General features: G+C 35.0%; 1 protein-coding gene across 1 annotated transcript in view; it reads left to right on the top strand.

Annotated features, from left to right (window-relative positions):
* LOC111061494 (vacuolar protein sorting-associated protein 13) overlaps positions 1-21,118 on the top strand; it is a 119,968-nt gene that overhangs the window by 40,049 nt on the left and 58,801 nt on the right. Inside the window, exons 23-33 of the mRNA XM_039435127.1 lie at positions 3,865-4,026; positions 4,584-4,718; positions 5,325-5,494; positions 6,152-6,302; positions 11,555-11,735; positions 12,232-12,344; positions 13,203-15,038; positions 16,001-16,350; positions 16,659-16,776; positions 18,834-19,058; positions 19,846-20,061. Coding sequence (XP_039291061.1) covers positions 3,865-4,026; positions 4,584-4,718; positions 5,325-5,494; positions 6,152-6,302; positions 11,555-11,735; positions 12,232-12,344; positions 13,203-15,038; positions 16,001-16,350; positions 16,659-16,776; positions 18,834-19,058; positions 19,846-20,061 — 3,657 coding nt within the window. The remainder of the gene's footprint in view (positions 1-3,864; positions 4,027-4,583; positions 4,719-5,324; positions 5,495-6,151; positions 6,303-11,554; positions 11,736-12,231; positions 12,345-13,202; positions 15,039-16,000; positions 16,351-16,658; positions 16,777-18,833; positions 19,059-19,845; positions 20,062-21,118) is intronic.

Genomic DNA, 21,118 nt, shown 5'->3' on the forward strand with positions numbered 1-21,118 from the left:
GATTTTCTATCAATTCAGTATTGTTCTTGCATTTTTCATAACTTAAATCTAACAGTGTTCTAATTTCTTCCAATTCGGGTGTGTACCAAACTTTAGATTTTTGAATTTTACAGCCCTTATTGAAGGAGTTGATTTTTTTAGTTATTCATTGAAATTTTTAGATAAAACCTTCATGAAAGAGTCAAAAGCCAGATCTACATTATCTTCCTGAACAGTTTCCGACCAATCAACTCTGTCTAACCAGTACTTTAACCTGCTTATGCTTGTTTCATTAACTAGTCTAAAGCTGTGAGTCAATGATTTATCCTTGGTACTTGTAGTTGAGCCTGGTGAAATGCCTGCAATCTCCAATACCAAACCCAAATGATCAGACAAATGCGGCTGCACTGTCTTACACTTATATATTGAGGGGTGGAGATTGGAAATGAAGTTATCCAGGCAAGACTCAGATCTGGTAGGATGCAGATTAACACAAAAGCAGTCATAGGATTTCAGCATATTTATAAACGCGACGTTGGTGGATCTCTTTATATTAGGGTCAATGTTCAAGTCACTAGCTATGACTATTCTAAAGTTAGAGTATTTAGAATTATTTTGGATATAATCAAATAGTTGAGACATTTTTTCGTTAAAAAGGACAATTGGAGAGTCGGGCGTACGGTATACAAAACAACTATTAATTCAATACTACTGATAACTATCATTACTGCCTCAAATAGTTTGAAATCACAGAGAAAATCAATGTTGACAACCGTGAAAGGGTGCATGAAAGAGTCCCTCACATAGATAGCAGCTCCTCCATATGGAGTAGGTCTACAGAAACTGGCAGCTACACAAAAATCTACCGGTTTGTAAATGCTAATTTCATCTTGTGTACACCAGTGTTCATTTACACAAAGTATATCACAACGTGTGCTATTGTTGAAGACATCCAAAGAGTTTAACTTATTTTTTATTGATTGTAAGTTAATATGTGAAATTACTAGTGTATCGTCAGAACATCTGTTATCAGAGTTGGATTGTCTTATTCTAGATCGAAAATCAGAAGGGTCAACCAAGTCTGTGAAATTATCAGCAGCATGGCGTTGTGCTTTGTCATTGAGTCCTAGTTTAAAGGAGTATAGTCAAGTTCAGGAAGAGAAAAACTTCTCTTACAACCATCACAATTCCATCGGCAAGGCGCACCGCACACAATTATGTTTGTACTGAGATTGAGTTCGAAAAGAGAGTCCATACCTTGCTTGCAATAGAGTCAATTGATAGGGTTCATCCAAGTGAAGGTCATTTGTGCCAGCTAAAATGATGATGATATCATCCACCGAGAAATCGCGAACAAACTGAAGTCCATCTTGGATAATATGTTTCAGCTTCGCACCCGCCTTAGTGTACACAAATATATCGAATTCATCATCCAAATGTTGCAGGTATTTACTATTGCTTGCCCTGACTGCATGACAAAACAGTCAATCTTCTCTTTTTACTAGTTTGATTTATTTTTAAGGGAAGACTCTTGGGTTCATTTACAGGAGTCGCAGATTTATGAACTTGTGCCTTCACTTGGAGTTCTTTTGATGGAGGTGGAGATGATAAAGATTCGTTTGAGGAGAGAGTAGAAAACCGATTATTAATGCTTATAGGATGATGTGTCTCATATGGCCTTGCTCTAACTGTAACTCTCGGCGTTTTAAAATCTCCATAACTTATGGAATAACATTTGTTCAAATTTGTATTATGTAATTCTCTGTAATTATTGGTTCTCAAGATTTCCTGCATTCCCGTAAAATTTAGGAGTTCTGTGTTCATATCAGCACAGTCAACTTTTAATAAGGATATTATCGCATCCTTTTCGACCAGTTCTCTCCTGAGTTCAATTTTACCTCTCTTCAAATCTTCAATCTGCTCTCTCAAATTGTCCATTTCACTTTGAGCTTCTTCCTCTATACTCAAAGATTCCTCCAAGCACAGCGCTCTCCGTTGTCTCTCCTCATCCAATTTCCTTTTCAACTGAGAGTTTTCTATTGAAATGTCAGAAAGATTTGTTTGGAGATCTGTATTGATTTTCAGGCATGCATCAATGCAGTGATAAGATGAGGAACTACATCTACAATAGCCTCACTCGAGTGCTGAGAATTTATGACACCCAATGCACCATGAATTTGCACTGCCAGATCTATTACCTCTTCGTGCCTTCACTTAAATGCATTCCGTCATCAAAAGTTAATCTAGATAGACCGTTACGTGCCCGTCTCGTAAGCATTTTGATAAGAAAAAAAATGAATAAAGAAGGAAACAAAAATCCTAATTAATAAGTAGGAAAGGTAGAAAAGGAGAATAAAGGAAGCGCCAAGAGAGCTTTCATGGTTGTGTTAGAGATAAGGAAGCTCCTGAGAAGATAGGTAACAGGAAAAGAATAGATAGAGAGGAGAAAAATAAGTATATTATGTTCCGAATATTCTGAAAATATTCTAAAAAGAAACTGCTTTCTTTTATAGTGCTTTCTACGAAGGAATTTATCTGACAGATAGAAGAAGCGAGGTCAGTATCAGAGATTATGATAGGCAGTAGAGCTACTCACTGCTAGCTAGGCCTGCCTGTTGACCGGTTCACAATGACAGAATATCAGCAGGCACTCTATTTAGCGTCTGCCGTTGCCATAGCGATGAAACACGTGCTAACGGAACATCTGATCGAGAGTAAAATTCTATATCTGCAACAGGTACAAATAATCTGATCGATCTTATCGTTGTCGGTTACCTGGCGTTATCTCACTCAACAGTACGGTACTGTCACCTTAGCAGTGGGCTTCAGTCACGAAATTCGTTGAGCAAAACAATATCAAGCGAAAACTAGCCACAAAAGTCTCTGTGCCAACGATAGTGTAGTCAGTGTCACATTCAGAACTCTCGTACTCACCGGCCGCACCACTTTTGAGGATTGGATTAACACAGCAGGTACTTCACTACTCAATAATTTCGTAAACTTGACACAATTAAAAGATTTTTCACTAAATACTTGAAAAATAACAGAAAAATGCAGAGCAACTTACATTTGCAACTAAACACGGAAACCCAGTGCTACCAAATTGCTAGAGTTGTAATCATTTAAATATTTTCTTACTCTCTTTGGTTAACAGCCGTTTAGCTGGTTGGCAGCACTCTCCATGCCTCTCTGTCATCTACCATCCTTTTGAGGTCTCTGTAGTTGGCACCATCTCAGTTCCTTCTTCAGTTGTAAGTTGTATGTAGTTCTCCAGTCTTGGCCTTCCTCACGCATTCCTTCCTCAGTCATTCCCTCCATCATTCTTTCTGTTAGTCCCTATTTCTTACTATCAAATCAAAAATTACTATCATTCACTTGGAATATAAATTATGAGAAAGTGGTTTTACGTGTTAGTGGATTAATGGTTATGTAGCCATTACGCCACCTCTGTAACGTCAACGAGAGTCATATACTGATTTATTATACACTGATAAAGAGAGTGCAACACTGATTTTAAAGATCCCAAATTACAATGTTTTTATGAGAGTGTATAAACATGAATGTATGAGATTAAATTAGAATTTGAACCCCGGTTTTAATTAGGCCGACCGGTGGTCTGGGACTTCAGCCTGCTACTCTCTGAAACTGTTCCTCCCCCTATTTCGATTCATTAGAATAGGCCAGAGAATAGGTTATGTTTTCTTCACTTTATAAAATGTTGTAAAATTTTTATTGATTCATTCTTTCATGTAATAATTAGCAAATAATGGTAATGCTTGGGAGAGACCTATCACAGCCTCAACACACAAAAGTATTTCCCAAAATAAAAATAATTGAAAATATGTCAATATGGTTGGATTCATTTGAGTTGTATATTTTTGAAAGGTGCTGACAATTGTTGGTAAAGAAGAGTTGATGAGTGCTCAACTAGTCCTTTTCAACGAAGAGCTTCTGCAGCGCACCACGGATGCGGTCAACATGTCGGTCAGAGCTGACATTGGCTGTGTCAGAATTGTTTTCATCAACCGCTTCCTCACTTCAGTTATTGTAAGTATAATTAACTTTGCTGAAGCGTGTTAGTGTTACGAAATAATTAAATCCAACATTAAAATGAGTGAATTTCTATATAATTATCCATCAAGGTGAAAGCTGATCTCTTGGTTTCACTGAATCACCAATACCACCAACGTAAAACTAGTTCTACCGATTGAATATAGGGTGTTGATTTGGAATTGAAATGGAAATTAAAAATTTTCTTATAAAGTAATTGACTTACAATTATTGTTTTGTAAGTGAAAACCAATTACATTAAAATTGTATTTTGTAATGGATCTAGAAATTCTCAACATCAATCCTGCATGAAATAGAAGTCACAAGATTACCTTCGATCTAATTGTTGAAAGTTGAAATTCATTATTGAGAATTATTAATATTAGATATTATTCAAGAAGAAGGTACCATACTTTCAATAGCCTCACATATCAAATTGAATTGATTGATCAACTTATTGATTTATTTCCTTTATTTAGGACGAGGATAGGTATTTTCTGTCACAAAACCTTTATTCTTTGTATAATAAATTTATAAATATATTTCATTTTCAGGGATTCATGAATAATTTCCAAACCGCTCAAGAAAAATTGAAAGAAGCATCAGCGGCAGCAGCTGAAGCAGCTAGAAGTAACGTGAGGCAAGCTTACTCTGCAGCTGTTAAAATCAGACTCAATATCTATCTGAAGGTAAATAAAACTGTACATTTTTCAACTTCACTATACTCCATTCACAATATCTCAAGCTAGTTTGTATGCTTTGATTAGTAAGTAATTGAATTAGTCTAATCTAGTTATCCAAGCTGCTCACCTCATTTATAACCGCTTTCGATTCTTCTAGCCCAATAACATTTATTTCATTGTTTTATTTTATTGCTTTTATCAACTAGTACTTCGCATCAATAATTAAATTGTGCTCACGTCTCATCTCTCAATCATCCTTAACAAATAATACTTAGTGATTACTCTTCATGATTAGAGTATTTTTAATAGTATGATTCTTTCCCAAAAAATTCCACCAGTCTCTTGACTTTTAGTGAGATCAGATAGACCGATCTCAATTTACTATTTATACATCTTGTTCCACTGTTTAATATTATTGTAATTCCACTCAATGGAAAAATAATTCCTTAATTCACTTGTAATAATAAATTATAATTTTCAGTTAATTCAAATTTTCATCACATAGATTGTTCATATCAATGATTGTTCACATAGATTGGTGATCCTAGTTTGTTACTGAATCTTCTTTTGTACCTCCTAAGGTTTGATTTGAATTATTTATTTTTATTGCAGGCTCCTATCATAGTGATTCCAGAGAACTCGAAAAGTTCCAAGGCATTGTTCTTTGATTTCGGTTTTCTCACCATATCCAATAACTTCCAGGATATTCCTACCAAACAGGATGGACACACTGCTGTTATTGATCACATTAGCTTGAATCTCATCAACTTGAAGGTTTCAAGGTAAAATAAAAAGCTGTTATTTGTAACTCATTGTTTGAAATTAAATTATTCACATTATGGAAGAATTATCAAATCTTGATCCATATAAGTTGATATATTTCATCAATAATTATTGTTAGGCTGATGATTGCAGTACATATTTCTTAATTACTTCTGTAAATATTGAAGTTGTACCTTGTAACAATAAAGACTTAGATTCTGTCTTTTCCAATATTTTCATTTAATTCACACATGATTGCACTTTTATTATAACATACTTCAAGTATAAATTTATCATAATTGGAAATTGTCTTAGTAGGCTATCCAATTCCATTTCTTTACCCGAAATCTAGAATCCTCTGTTCACAAAATGTGTATTTGCTTCATGTTTGCTGAATTATAATACTCCTGGCACAAAATTCGGCAACCTCTTTGAAAGTTGTACATTAACTTTATACCAATTGTAGAAATGTATGATGCTAAAGAAGGCTAGACAAATACAAGAAGGCAATTGATGTTACATGTTACTAAGATGGTCAAATTGTAAAAAATATTGCACAAGATTGCATGTAACTCATACTTTATCCTTGCTAAAATATGATAATTCTTTTTATTCAATTCTCAGTCATTAATATTTCTAATATTTTCATTTGAAGAATAATTCATCTATGTTTACAGAGTTTTATTAGATGATGAAGGCACAATCAAAACTGAACAGAATATCCTCAAACCGATCACATTTGATTTGTCAGTGCATAGAAATTTGTCGTGTGGTTGGTACACTGATAAACCTGACCTGGATGTTGGAGCTCGCTTAGGAACAATACTGGTAAAAAACTGTCATCTACTACAATTTAAATTAATCTTTGTTTTTCATCCTCAATATTATTAATAATTCAAGCTATATACAACGCTATATACAAATAAACGTCTTGTTATTTCCGTTTAATGGTAATGCCCTCTTGGTTATTAGGTTATAAAAGGCGCTAGCCCAAAACTTGTTCTCTTTCTGGATTTATTGTTCAATAAATTGACAAAAATAGGTTTATGTTTATCACATTTAACAATTTTCATTCTTTTACTGATCACTGATGTCAATTTGCATTTTTATAGCTTGGTATAAAAGCCGTAAATCAACAAATAAACACTTATAATAATATCAATAATAAACACAATATAAAATAAACACAATATCAATAATATGTTTTAAATATATAATATGTTTTTTTAATGAGGATTTATCAATCAATGATTAGGATTTGAATAACTACAATCCTCTGATATAATATTTCGATATTAAGCGCAACAACATAATTGATTCTTATTAAGCTTACATAGGATTGAGATGATCCAGAACTTGGACTTCATTTGTATTTTATTTCATAGTCGCTTTTCAGTGATAACGAACCACTGAATATTTTCACTTTTTGTGTAGTTGAGAAGTTGATATTGTGGTAATTATTCATATTGAATGAAAAAGACTAAGAAATTGTCAAAAAAAAAAAATTGTTAAATGTAACAGTTTATCAGAGATTGACAATGGTGTAATAACCGAAACCGGTCTTTCTAATTATCAATAAATCAGTGGTTTTTTGACAATTTCTTAGTCTTTTTCATTCAACTGAATATTTTCCTGGGGAAAACAAAATTGAAAAATGAAGTAGCTCCAAAGTACCTGGGCATAAAACTTAATCGCAGTCCCACCTATCGAAAACATCTTGAATGGTGAGAGCTAAAATACAAACCCGCAACAATCTAATGAGCAAACTTGCAAGTACCACCTGGGGATCAGGAGCTGGTGTTCTGCAGCAGTCAGCCCTTTCTTTAGTTTACAGCGTTGCAGAGTACTGTGCACAAGTTTGGCATGAGAGCAGCCATGTCAAGCTAATAGATGTGGAGCTGAACAAGACAATGCGCAGAATTTCTGGGACATTGCAGGCCACACCTCAACACTGGCTGCCAATGCTCTCTCATATAGTAGCTACTCACCATACATCCACCTCGGACACGCTTCTAGATCTCATAGCCGTCGCTGATAAAAAATCCGCTGTGAGCCATGGGCAGATCCCTTTCCCAGGACTTTCAGCACATGACTTGATCTTCCTTGTTTACAACATTACGCGACCTAAACCTAAACCGAAAATTATTACCTACAGAGATTACAACAATATTAACCTTCCTCATCTATTTAATGATACATTTGATCTTGATTGGCTGAGCATTTTCAATACTAATGATGTAAATCAAATGTCGAACATAATAAATGGCAATATCCTCTTCCTTTATGAAAAACACGTCCCTCTTAAGACCCGCAGAGTAACCAGAGACCCAGCTCCATGGCTCACTGAGGAAATACGTCATTAGATGCGTGATCGTGATTATTGGTGTAAGAAGGCAAGGCAGTCTAAGATTCCTGATGATTTTAATCATTACAAGCGCTTACGAAACTCGTGTAAGCAAATGATCAGGAACGCAAAGGCTGGCTTCTACCAAAATTTGATATCATCTAAGAGATCATCAACATCATCATTATGGCGAGTTCTGAGAGGGATTGGAGCCAGCAAAGAGAGGCAGCCACCGACCGTTGCTCACTCACTTGACGCTCTCAATGACTTTCACTGATATCCCTGTAGGTTTGGACCAAGCCCATGCTTACTATAATTCCTTACCAGGAATCCAATCAAATGAAGACTTCTACTTTTCTGGAGTTACTGAGCAGGAGGTTTTTCTAGCTATTAGACGAATTAAAAGTAATGCGGTTGGAGCTGATAGTATCCCTATCAAGTTTTTGAAAATCCTTCTTCCCATGATTCTTCCTTTCCTAACCCATCTAATTAACACCTCACTAATGACTTCAGTTTTTCCTGAAGACTGGAAACGCTCTATTGTTATTCCTCTCAACAAAATTCCTAACCCTCTCACTCCCTCAGATTATAGGCCTATCAGCTCATTGCCTGTCCTGTCAAAGGTACTGGAGATTATTGCTCACTCCCAAATGAGTCTGTATATTCATGACTCTGGTTTGATTAGCGATTTCCAGTCGGGGTTCCGTAGTGGTCACAGTACCACCTCGGCTCTGCTGAGAGTTGCTGATGATATCCGCGGGGCTATGGATGGTAGACAGTTAACTGTTCTAGTATTAATTGATTTTAGTAAGGCCTTTGATTCCATTTTTCACCCCACCCTCTTGTATAAACTTCGTAAATTGGGATTTTCAAACACCACTGTAGCATGGGTAAGGTCTTACTTGCAGGGTCGGTGTCAGAGTGTGAGAGTGGAGGGTGTCTCTTCACAGGGGCGCAATGTAGATAGAGGAGTGCCCCAGGGGTCGGTCTTGGGTCCTCTACTGTTCAGCATATACATAAACGACGTGACTAGTTCTCTACTAACCACCAGATATCATCTATATGCAGATGACCTGCAAATCTATAAACACTGTAATAAAAAAGATTTCAACACGACAGTAGATGAGATGAATGATGAATTAGTACGTTTACTTGATTGGGCAGTTAATAATGGGCTAAAGGTGAACGAGACAAAGTCAAAGGCAATCGTGGTTGGTTATTCGAGACTACTGAACACAATTGACTTGTCAGATGGACCGTATATTACAATCAATGGCGTACAATTAGAGTACAGCTCAGACGTGAAAAACTTGGGACTCACTATGACTAAGACCTTGGACTGGACAAACCATGTGACATTGACATGCAATAGGGTGATTGCTGGTATCAAGACGTTGAAGAAGATTTCTGACATTATTCCTTTTTCAACAAAGGTTATGTTGGTGAAGACCTTGATTTTCCCGGTTTTCAACTATTGCGACATTGTAACTACTGACATGACTGTTCAACTACAACAGAGGATGCAGCATGCGCATAACTACTGTGACCGCTTCATCTTCAACCTCAGACGTGATGACCAAGTGACTGAATACTTTGACCGACTTGGACTCATGAAGCTACATGAATGTAGGTCATTTCATGCGGTTCTCTTTCTGCATGAAGTGTTAAAAACTCAGACACCCAAGTACATAGCTGAAGACTTTCACTTCTTGTGTGACATTGGTCGGGGTGGTACCCGGCATGGTTCCCATTTACTGGCTGTCCCAATTCATAGGACTGTCATGTTCAACAAGTCCTTTCTTGTGACGGCTTGTGGATTGTGGAACACATTGCCTGTTGAGCTGAGGCTAATTGAGGAGCCTCGTCGGTTTGGCGCGGCTGTTTTCAGGTGGATCAGGGGTGGTGTGGGTGGCTGGACCTAGCAAATGGTTTATTGGTCAGTTTTTCTTTCTTTCTTCTTTTTCTCAAAACAATACGATATTTATTATTTCTCTTTCTTCCTCTTCTTCTTCTTCTTCTTCTTCTTCTTCTTCTTCTTCTTCTTTTTTTTCTACTTCTACTTCTTCTTTTGTTACATTGTATTATTTTTCAGTTTTTATTCTTTAATTTCCATTCATATCTAAATTATAATTTAGGTTTCGTTTTTTTTTCTGCATTGATTATTATTTTTGTGTTTTAATAATATTTATTCACCTTGTTTGTAATATTGTATTTTTTTCTGAATTTGATTTGTTTAATCTAGTAATTATTTAGTGTTGTATTGGAGGGTTGAGTGTAAGAGAGGGCCGGCTGCGCCCTAACTCCGCCCTCACAGGTAAAAATAAAGGCAGCTATTCTATTCTATATAGAGCCACCAGACCTGCGCCGTATCAAATCAAGCAGCCGACTGTGGGAACAAATAGTGAGCAACCTATCCCTTCCCATACATCAATTTCTAAGTGATGAACCAGAAATAAGACTGAGATCACGAAGACCTCAATGGTTAAGTTGTAGGATGAGCAACCAACAAATCTTGGACACATGGAAAGAGCGGTGTGAACAGAATGAGATTAGAGACACAGTAAATGTGACAGCCTCTCCAATAGGTTTCTCTCTCCCTAGAAAATTATGGGTCAGGCTCAATAGGATTAGGACCGGTTGCAGCAGGGCAAAAGCATCCATGTATAGATGGGGTATTGCAGTTTCTGAGAATTGTGATTGCGGTCAAGTTCAAACTCTTCAACATATAAAAAATGAGTGTCCAATGTACAGATTTCGAACAGGGGCTGTGGGCCTCCTCACTCTCACCAGAGAAGCTATAGAGTGGCTGAGTGACCTGGAAGTTAACATTTGAAATATGAAGATTGATTTTCTGTTTAGGGTACTTGAACCCAATTACTATTTTTTATATGTTTTACATTTTGACAGAGCCATTTGACTGGCAAGCATGACATTCTCATAATATTGTTTGATTTTATTATTATGACAGCACTTCATACAGAATAAATAATGTTATTTATGTTTGTTTTCTTCCCTCACGCCATACTCATATACGATATGATAATTATAGTGATAACGAAAATCTTTCTCAAGCAATTTAAGATTAAAAATGTTATTGCTTTCGTTTTTAGGTATGTTCTTATTAAGAACACCATCTTCTATTCTCAAGATGAGTTTGATATTAATAATATTGTCATTGGTTAAGGCGTTTTCTCATCTACCAGTGCAAATGTTTTATGCATAAGATTCTTTTGCAATTCTTCAACGTTAGATTATCTTAATTGATTAACTAATGTAGTAAGTAAATTTTTATGGAAATATATTACTAATTGCATTTGTTCAAATTCTAATTTATGAATAATAATTATTATTAAACGAGAATCCAAATTAAATGCTGCAAATCACCCCGAAGACTTCTACTACTGCAAATAGAGTTGACAGCTAGATGGAAATTCGATGAGCGCTACTATTCAAAAATTATTTGTCAGCCCGGGAATTGAATTGAACCTCCTAATTGCTAGTCAGGAATGCAGGAATCCAGAGGTTGTCAGTTTGGTGTAAGGGTACGCTCATCGAATTTCCATCTTACTGTTTACCCTGTTGTTAATATTTGCAGTAGTAGAAGTATTTGGGGTGATTTGCAGCTTTTAATTAGGATTTCCATTTAATGAAATTTTATTTACATTTTTTGTTCATTATGAGATGGCTTATTTTGTTGTCGACCATTTTGTCTGATCGTGCGCCATTCTTTTTCCAGATACAACTAACTAAAAATGATTATGCTACTCTGATGTCAATTGTGAGTGAGAATCTGGCAGAAGTGGACTCATCTTACACAGTAGCCGAACGTATTTCAAGCTCAGCCACAGTGGCGAGTGCGAGTGCTCCACCCATGTCCAAATCATCCACTTCATCCAAACCACTCGCCCATAGTCTAGGTCAGACTCAACTGTCACTCTCACACATAATTCATTCATTTGCTTATTCTTTCACTGGAAAGCTACGTTTTCATGAATAATTTAAGAAATACTCTACCTCTACTTCATTATAATATGACTAATGAATAGTTCATTGATGGTTTGTCTTGTCTTATTCATGTTTTATTGGAAGTTCGATAATCTGATGGGATAGTAAGCTAACCACATAGTTTATGAATGAATAATGTAATTTAATTCTATTGCAAAAATAATGAATGTTTTTCAAGATGCTAGAGTTGATAAATTTAGTTTTATGAGAATGAAGGATAGAGATACTTGTTTTAAAATTAATTTTGCATATCTATTATTGTGATCTATACTATTATGATAGGTGTTTTATATTGATAATGATCTATTTGAAATAATTCATTCAATCAAGATTGAGTATTTATTTCATAGATTACTAAATTAAACATTCATTTCACGAATGACTATCTTGTTCTTATTTTTCTTACAGGCAAAGGAACGGGTGTTAAAATACCCCAGAGTGATATCACAACATCTATAAATTTCAACTTTACATTGGAAAGTATTATTGTTGAACTATTCACTGATGATGAAGAAACAGATGTAAGTATCGCTAATACATTTTTTTTAATTTCATAATTTTATTGATAAATGTCATAAATTATTCACATATGAATAGATCAGATTTTGAAATTTAATTACTTAATTAGAATTTACTTACTTGTTTAGGGTACAGTTATTGTTTATATTTTTTATGTAGCTGTAGTTTAGGGTCTCTTGTAGAAAAGCACACTTAAGTGGAAAGGATTGATTGATCAGAGCTATAATTAATAAAATTTTAGATAATTGGAAAACATTCTCATACGTTGAATTGAATTCGAATTGAATTGTTGCAATTAAGCCGTGTCCACACTGGACAAATGTTCGACAAGCATGTTTGTTGAAAAAGTTTGTGCAAATTTTATTATGTTTGACAAACAATGTTTGCCCATGGCCAGTGTGGACGCGTCACCAAACAAAATATTTGTAAGTGGGAAGAACAGCTTTTATGTTTTACAGCTGTCAACACTGAAAATGTTTGGAAAAACAGTAATTTTTTGTTTATCAAACAATGATTGTCCAAAGTTTTTAAAATATTTGTCCCTGACAAACAAACATGTTTGCCGAACATGTAAGTCGAACATTTGTTCAGTGTGGACAAGGCTTTAGATACATTCATTGCATCTTAGGTGTTTTGGCTAATACATTTTGTATAAGAATCTACAATAAATTATTGGAAGAGCTATAAAATTCAACAAACAACTATTTATAATGTATGAAGAAGACGATTGTTAGCATTGATGATTTCTTTATTTAGCCAGTTCCTCAATTCCTCTCAAACGGATTGGTTAAAATCCTTTTGTGTAACCCTTATTAACTCCTATTAACCGATTATTATGATATTGCTATATTTTGTTTCAGTCGGATAAAAGACGAAACAGCGTACTCTCGCAGAGCTTAGCCAGGATGACCCTGCATTTGTTATCAGTGAAAGGTCAAATGCTATCTGATGGCACAATTGTTTCCTCTGTTCTGATGTTGAATCTGCTTCTGGACGACACAAGAGCTTCAAGAGCGACTAAAATCAATCGCTACATGGAACGTGTCACGCAAGATGCTGATTCAAACGAGTCTGAGAGTTCGGAATCGAAGGTTGAATCGGATTTCCCTGATCCAGAAGGCAGTCAGTCACTCACTCCGTCCAATCGGCGAGCAATGGTGGATGCAACCATAAAACTCAAGGATGGAAATCTGTATTTAGATCTACGTGTTTACAGTTTTGTGCTCATACTCAACCTTGAACATCTTTTGAAGATTCGAGACGTGTTTGTTCTCCCTGAAGCACCTGAGGTGCACCTGGATGTGACAAGGAAACTTTCGCCGCAAACAAAGATTACTAGCTCTGTAACATCTTACGTCTCAAAGCCTCAATCTGAACCCCAAACTTTAGAGGCTGGTGATAAGGATATCATGAGAAATATTGACATCCATCTTGAGAAACCGGATATAATCCTTGTTGAAAACCTCGACGATGTAAATACAAATGCGTTGAATTTGCAGATGGAAGTGAATGCCAAATTGAGTATGAGCGGCAATGGGAAACATCAATTCATTTCAGCTAACATTATGGATCTTCAACTGTTTACCTGCTGCTACAACCCTGAAAAAAGACAAAATACAAAATCACTTGTCCTGTTTCCGTTTTGCGTTTCATTAGTAGGTAATACACCTGAAGACAATGGACTACACCTTGATTTATCCACTACCAGAATCCATCTAGCTGTTTCGCCAGGAACAATAGAACTTCTAAACAAATGCTACCAGACGTTGTACGATGAAGGAGCTGATTCAAAAAGTAAGAGAAAAGATTCAAACTACACCAACGTTTGGAATGTCTCGAAAGTTGAAGAAAAAGATTTCTGGTTCCTAAGCTCTGAAGTTGCCCAAGACGCACTAGAGATGTTAGCGGTTGAACCAAGTGCTGCAGCCGTCCAACCATTGCAAGAAGTTTGCTCAGTTGAGGTCCCATCCTTAGTAATAACCCTAGAAACTGGCATTGGCAAACACACAATACCTTGCTTACTTTTAGAGTCAACCGCGTCAGGAAAAGTACATAATTGGAGTTCCAATTTAAGAGTTGATATGGAGATCACTCTACAGATGAACTATTATAATTATTCTTTGGCAATTTGGGAACCAGTTCTTGAACCAATTGAAACTTTCAAGGATGGAAATAGAATTCTAAACCCATGGAAGTTGAATATGGAGATGAAAAAGACACTGGATGAGGATGAACAGCAATCTAGAGATGCCACAGAATCAAAACCACCCGCCATGACGATAAATATACAGTCGCTAGAAGCAATGGAGCTGACAATCACGAAAACATGCCTGGAAGTTTTGACATCGATTGGAGCCGCATTCCAGGAAGCAATCTACAAACCAGAAGCCATCGAGAAGTCTGAAATCGAGGCGCCGTATTTGATTCAAAATGATACCGGCTTGTCGATAACTGTGATACTTGCTAATGATGCTTTCAGAGTGTCTGGTGTAGATAACACAGACTCGATCACAGAAGTTGTTCTGAAGCCGGATGCGACTGTGCCGCTGTCTGCGCTTGATCTGACCCTTGGCGGCGGGGGCGGGGAGAGCATGCCCAGGACCAGCTTCCAGGGAAAGAGGTCGCCCTCATTGCAGAACAGTATGGTCAATCGAATGAGCGTCCGATCTGTCGACGAACGTTATCTAACATTGAATGTAAGTTACGCTGCATTTTATTTCTACCATTAACCAAGTAATTTCTAAATTTGGACGACTTCCAAAAACTTCTAAAACAATATTGTAAATCTTGAAATGTTATTTCTGACCATGATTATGATAATAGTAGGCTATTATTGAATCACCAAGCTACTTAAGAATTATATAGTCAAATAGGAAGAATTACATATTATGCAGGAAATATTAATGCGTATTGGTTTACTTGAGATCGCTGTACTCCATGAACATTGGCAATTATATTTCTATTTAAAAAAATTGTAACTTTTGAAGATTGAACTTGATCAGTTATTCTACAACTGTAGCTGTAGTGTTTTTGTGGTTTTTTATTGTTTTTTGTTTTTGCTAAGGGTAATGCCCACATGAGCTCTACGCTTGTGCGTGGTTAATGAGGCGGATGATAATGAGAGATGAATGAACCTACAGTTTTAGGTGAGTTCCGAACCACCGGGAAGCTATTTTACAACTCATGAATCATATTCAGAGGAGTTTGAAATTCATTATTAAATACTACAATTAGAAGATGTGATCCAACAGAAGTTTATGGAGAAATGAGTCATTAAAATCAATCCTTTTGATAAATCACTAGGATAGGACACTATACTAATGATAATCAGCATTATTTTATAATTTATCATATTTGAGTTATGGCACATCGCCAGTAGCTTCTTGTTTCTTAAAGTCAGAATAATTCGTTAATAATAGAAATAATTCAAATCTCAAAAAATAAAGTTGTAGATAATAATTTCAACAAAACGTTCTTATTTTTTTCATATTTTTATTTCCTTCTTGTTCATCAATCTAAAATTTCAAGTAGTTTATAATAACTATCATTTCATTCTATAAAAGATAGTATTTTACTATCATTGTATTTTAGAAGTTTCTTGAAGGTCCTAGATCGTTTTTGAATCAAATAATTTATTCTGGGTTTAAATATTTTTCAGATAGAAGAGTTGAATGGTGAACTGCAAATTCCTATGATGAAAGTGGACAAGAGGTATTTCACTCTGCATAAACCGAATGCCTCTGACAATTCGTCTTCGAAATCAGTGTCCAGTGAACAGATCGGCTTGGTTGTTGATATTACACTTGAATCAAATGCCACAATGAAAGTCACATTGTGCAGTATCATCAGGCTGTATAATAATTTCAGTGTGGCAATCAGTGTGTATTTTATGACAAAAAAAGGAAATGAAGTGCAGCTTATCACTTCGATTCCTCCCAAAAGCCATTTCAATCTTCCAGTCCAAGCCATCTACACGCCAGCCAAAGAAATATTCTTCAGTGTTGAAGGGTAAGTATGAACTTAGCAAACTTCAATTCAATTCTGCATTTAAGAATAGAGAATCACTGAGTAACTTTTTATCAAAATTCCTTACTCAAGAACTCAGGTTAGATTTGATAACTAGAACTATTTGATTTGATCTGTAATAGGAAACTCATTTAGACAATTCATGGGAATCAATGCTTTCTATAACAAATCGTGTCTCTTGATTGAAGATCTTCTGTTATTTTTAATCAACAGAAATAATTTTTATTCATTATATAATCAAACAGTAATTATTTCTGTTGTTGAATTTTCATTCTCATGTTTTTCTGCAGATATTCGTTATCAACTCACCCATTCATTTGGAAGGAAGTGCAGTCCAACTGGTCATTCAGCAAACTTCTTCAGTGCAATTCGAAAAACTCAGAAGATAAAGAACCGTTCTTTATAAAGGTACGCATCTACAGAATATACAATATTTATATTATATTATATTCAACTAAGCTTCATCCTGAACAAACAGGAAGACAGTTTATTTTGCTTTTGTTCAATCGATCATGAATTATGGTGATTTTGCATGGGGAGGAGCAGTTAGAACTGCACTGGAGCCTTTATATATCATACAGAAGCTGGAGAGGCAATATCCCACTGAGGCACTCTTTGAGTATTCTCAACTATTGACTGTCAGGCTGATATATATGAAGAATGTACTTGTTTGTATTCACGTACAAAAACAGGGATTTTATGGTAACAGAGTTAGCACATAGCTACAATACAAGAAGCTCTGCAAATGTGGGACTCTAGTCCCCAGAATTGTCAAATCAATAAATCGCACTAACTCATTCTACGTCTCCAACATTTTATTGAGGAAAGCACCATCCAGAGAAATAATAGAACCCACGGTAGGATTAAAAAAAATCATTAAGATAAAATAAAAGCTCTAGAATGGAATCCTAACTAATTCACTAATTCCTTAACTAATCCACAGGCCTACATAAATCCTTTTCCTCTTCCCTTGTTTTGCCGTTTGTTCTTTCTCTTCTTTCTAAATCTATATGTTATATTAATTGATTTCAAGTGATTAAAAGTGATTTCAAGAGATTTTAATTGATTTCAATTGATTCAAGTCACAAAATATTACTGTATAATGGTACTCGTCCCACACACAAGTCTAAAACTCATGTGGGACTATTTCCTTTGTTGTTGTGTCGGTGCAAATCAATAATGTATTTTGTAAGTTATATATTTCGTATAGCCGTTTTGGGCCGTCCGTTGGTGGCTGTGTCGAGGTTATGTTTGTTATTAAATAATAAATGGTGGGCATGTTTGCGATGCAGTCGTTGACCGATAGCTCGGAATTTTGTATAACGGAATTACAAGTTTTACAATTTTTTTACAAAACTTGCAAACTTTATGGCTTAGCAATAATATTCTTGGTCGATAATGCAATATATTTTTGTGAATTGATCTTTATTCCTATAGCCTAAAAACATTTATCAATGTATTCTTGTGCACTGTATATGACAATAAAGAATTATTGAATTGAATATTAGTTGCATTAGAAATTTGTTCTCATAAGTGAGCAATGGAAAGAAATTGTGTATAATTAAACTACACTCTCAGGTGGGTTATGAACTAAACCACCATTGATTCATTTTTTCATTTTCTATCATCTTTTGTATTTCGCAGCGTTGGCTAGAAGTGATTACAAAGCATATAAGCTAGTTGGAATGGCCAACAATTATCCATTATTCATTCAAGTTACATATCCACAAAATCAAAAATTTTGTGAGAGATTGGGAGAGAAACTACAGAATTAATCCAAAACTGTTACTCTCCCGAGTTTATATAGTTAATAAACAATTTTAAATGAGGTTATGATAGCAAATCTTACAATAATTTAGAATTCAAATATATAAACACTAACAGATTAGGATCTGGGTTGATCATGAATGTAAATAACTTTACAATATTTGCAATATATTTTTAATATTGAGCGAATTCTTATTAACTTTTATATTATTTTGTTACATAAAACAGGTAAGATACCTTTGAATGTTTCTGTTGAATTGTCCATGAAAAAACACAAAAAATTGAAAATTCAAGAATAGAAACATTAGTTCAAAGCATAAGTCATAAATGCAGTTTCACTTTTAATTGATAAATTAACAGTTAACGACAATATTGTTTACTCACGAATCAGTAATATAGAGCATTTGGAATAATATAAATGTTTACTTTTATACTGAATTTATTTTCCAAATGGTCAAATGTTACTTAACTAAATTCGAAAAAATATTTTCAGAAAGAATCTGGTCATTTTCATTAAATTACATAAAAATTAATGTTTGATAATTTCGTACCGAGAAGAATTATGAGGTTTCAAATCGTTCTAAAAAATTTAGATTATATTTTTTTGTATTTTTAATTAGTACTAAGAAGAATTATGAAGTTTAAAATTGTTCTGTGAAATTTAGATGATAATTTCGTGTTGTATTTGTATTTGATAGGCAGTAGGAGAAGTTGAGCAGGTGTATTTCGAGCATGGCAACCGGCACACAATGAACAGCAACTGCATCAATATCAACCTGAATCCGCCAGTCGTGCTGAAGAACCTGCTGCCGGTCGACATCATCTGCTGTGTGCAAGGAATAGTCACTGAGAACTGCATCAAGAGCGGCGGCGTTTTCGAAATACCAACCTGTGAGCCTGGCTCTTCTTCAATTGTTCTACGGGTAACATTCCATCTATTACTTGCAAAATAATATAGTTTTCATTTTTTCCATTTCATTTGATTACCCACATGAGATTTTCACTTGTGTGAGGATAATGGAATGGGGTACTATTTTAAGAGAAGTAAATTTGTATCGTTTAATTTAAATTCAAATGTTTTATTCAACTATTTTACTTTCTAATTAGACCATTCAATAATATTTTTGTTTGTTTTAAATAATTATTTAATTTTAAAAACATCTATTATTAAAAAAAAAGGGAATTATTCCATTTTCTCATTCATGATGAAGTCTTTATTGGATTAAAGATATAATAATTCTTGAAGTGAATAATGTTTCATTGTTATTAATTTTATAGAAATGAAAATTGGTGGTATAATTGCTACTACGATTCCAAACATTAAAAATATAATAGCGATTATGAAAAAAGTGACTAGAGGAAGAAATTCGTGAAGAAGAAAAAATTGAAAATCCACATTCAAATGGAGAGAACCTATCAATATCTATAAGCCGAACTGATTTTTTAGAAATTGAAAATGAAGTTGTTATTAAAATTCAAAATTCTATAAATAAACTTACAAATATATTTATTTTTATTATGATGATGATCAATCGTCCTTGCCTGCCGGCAGGATTTTGTAAATTGTGACCTACTTAATCAAATTCTGTTCTATTCTCTGTTGTGACAAAACTTTATTGAATCTGTATGATAAAATTGATTATTTCACAAAATACTACCTTTTAAGAACTTGAGACAACTATTGATGTTTATTTGTTAATTTTGTTGCAGATAAGTGGCTACCTGGACCGTGAATGGTCGTGCAAGAACAGCATAGCCGAGGAGCCGCCTGAACTGGACGTGTGGATATTCGAGTGCTACGAGTCACCTCAGCGCATCTGCTTCGAGCTGGGAATGCATTCAGTCATCAAGAACGGCTGCCTCGTCATGCAACTCTACTGTCCTTTCTGGATGATCAACAAAACTGGGCTCTCGCTCTGTTACAGGGTTCGTGCTACTACAATTCATTCTGGTTTTACATTTTCCCCAATTATGTAACTCTTTCGATTATGTAATTGTAGATGGATTCCAAGCTACAGAGCAATCACACATCAGCTTATTATTCAATCTGATGAAATAACTGATTGATTTAATTGTGATTCACATCTCTATTGTCGGCACGACCATAGAGAAAATATAGCATTAGAAGATATCCCATGGTATAGGGCGATTATGTTCCAATTGTTAACTCAAGCCGGTAGTTCGAGGTAGTTCTTTTTGGTGAAACTACGTGACGCTGGTATTCTCTCATATTGTGCCGTTCTTACACTCTCACCCAGCCAAAACAGTAATAATAGACAGTAGTGGACAGTAATCGGCTTGAGGTTAACAAAAATCGGCTTGAAATTCGGAGCATAAACAACCTATACCATGGGATATCTTCTTATGCTATTTTTTATCTATGGCTATAACTGATACCATCGTATTCATTAAATCAAACATAATACAAGTTAGCTACATTCCTACCATTTTTTTATCGTGGATGATACCATATGAGCTTTTTAGCTTGTACTTGGGTAATCGAAAGTGTGGGTGATTTGATAAGATGATCAAACATCCATGCTTATCGCCGGTATTCGAACTCGCGACCAGGTACCTCTATCAGACTGAAGGGTGCAACGCCTTGGTCGTCTCGACTAACCTGGCCGGCAGATTAGGCATCTCCAAATAAACCAAATTAGAATAGCGTAATTGCAACATCTGAGATTCAAATGTTTGCAATAAATTCTATTTTTTCTATGAGGAGTAGATTGTATGTTTACCTAGCATACCAGCATACGACTATTCTATTGTCAATATATTTAAATCCATTGATATCTTCATCCTCTTTTACCGTTTACATTGGTGAATCCTTTACAAAAAAAAAAAACAAATCTTCATTGAGAAACTTGAAATATTTGATCATTTCTCATTGAATGTTAGAATATTTTATTTTCATGAATATATTTTCTCTTACGGCATTCTTAGATTGTTTAACAGAACTTCTTGACTGTCATATTACACA

The sequence above is a fragment of the Nilaparvata lugens genome, chromosome 8, assembly GCF_014356525.2.
Source record: "Nilaparvata lugens isolate BPH chromosome 8, ASM1435652v1, whole genome shotgun sequence".
NCBI classification, from domain to species: domain Eukaryota; kingdom Metazoa; phylum Arthropoda; class Insecta; order Hemiptera; family Delphacidae; genus Nilaparvata; species Nilaparvata lugens.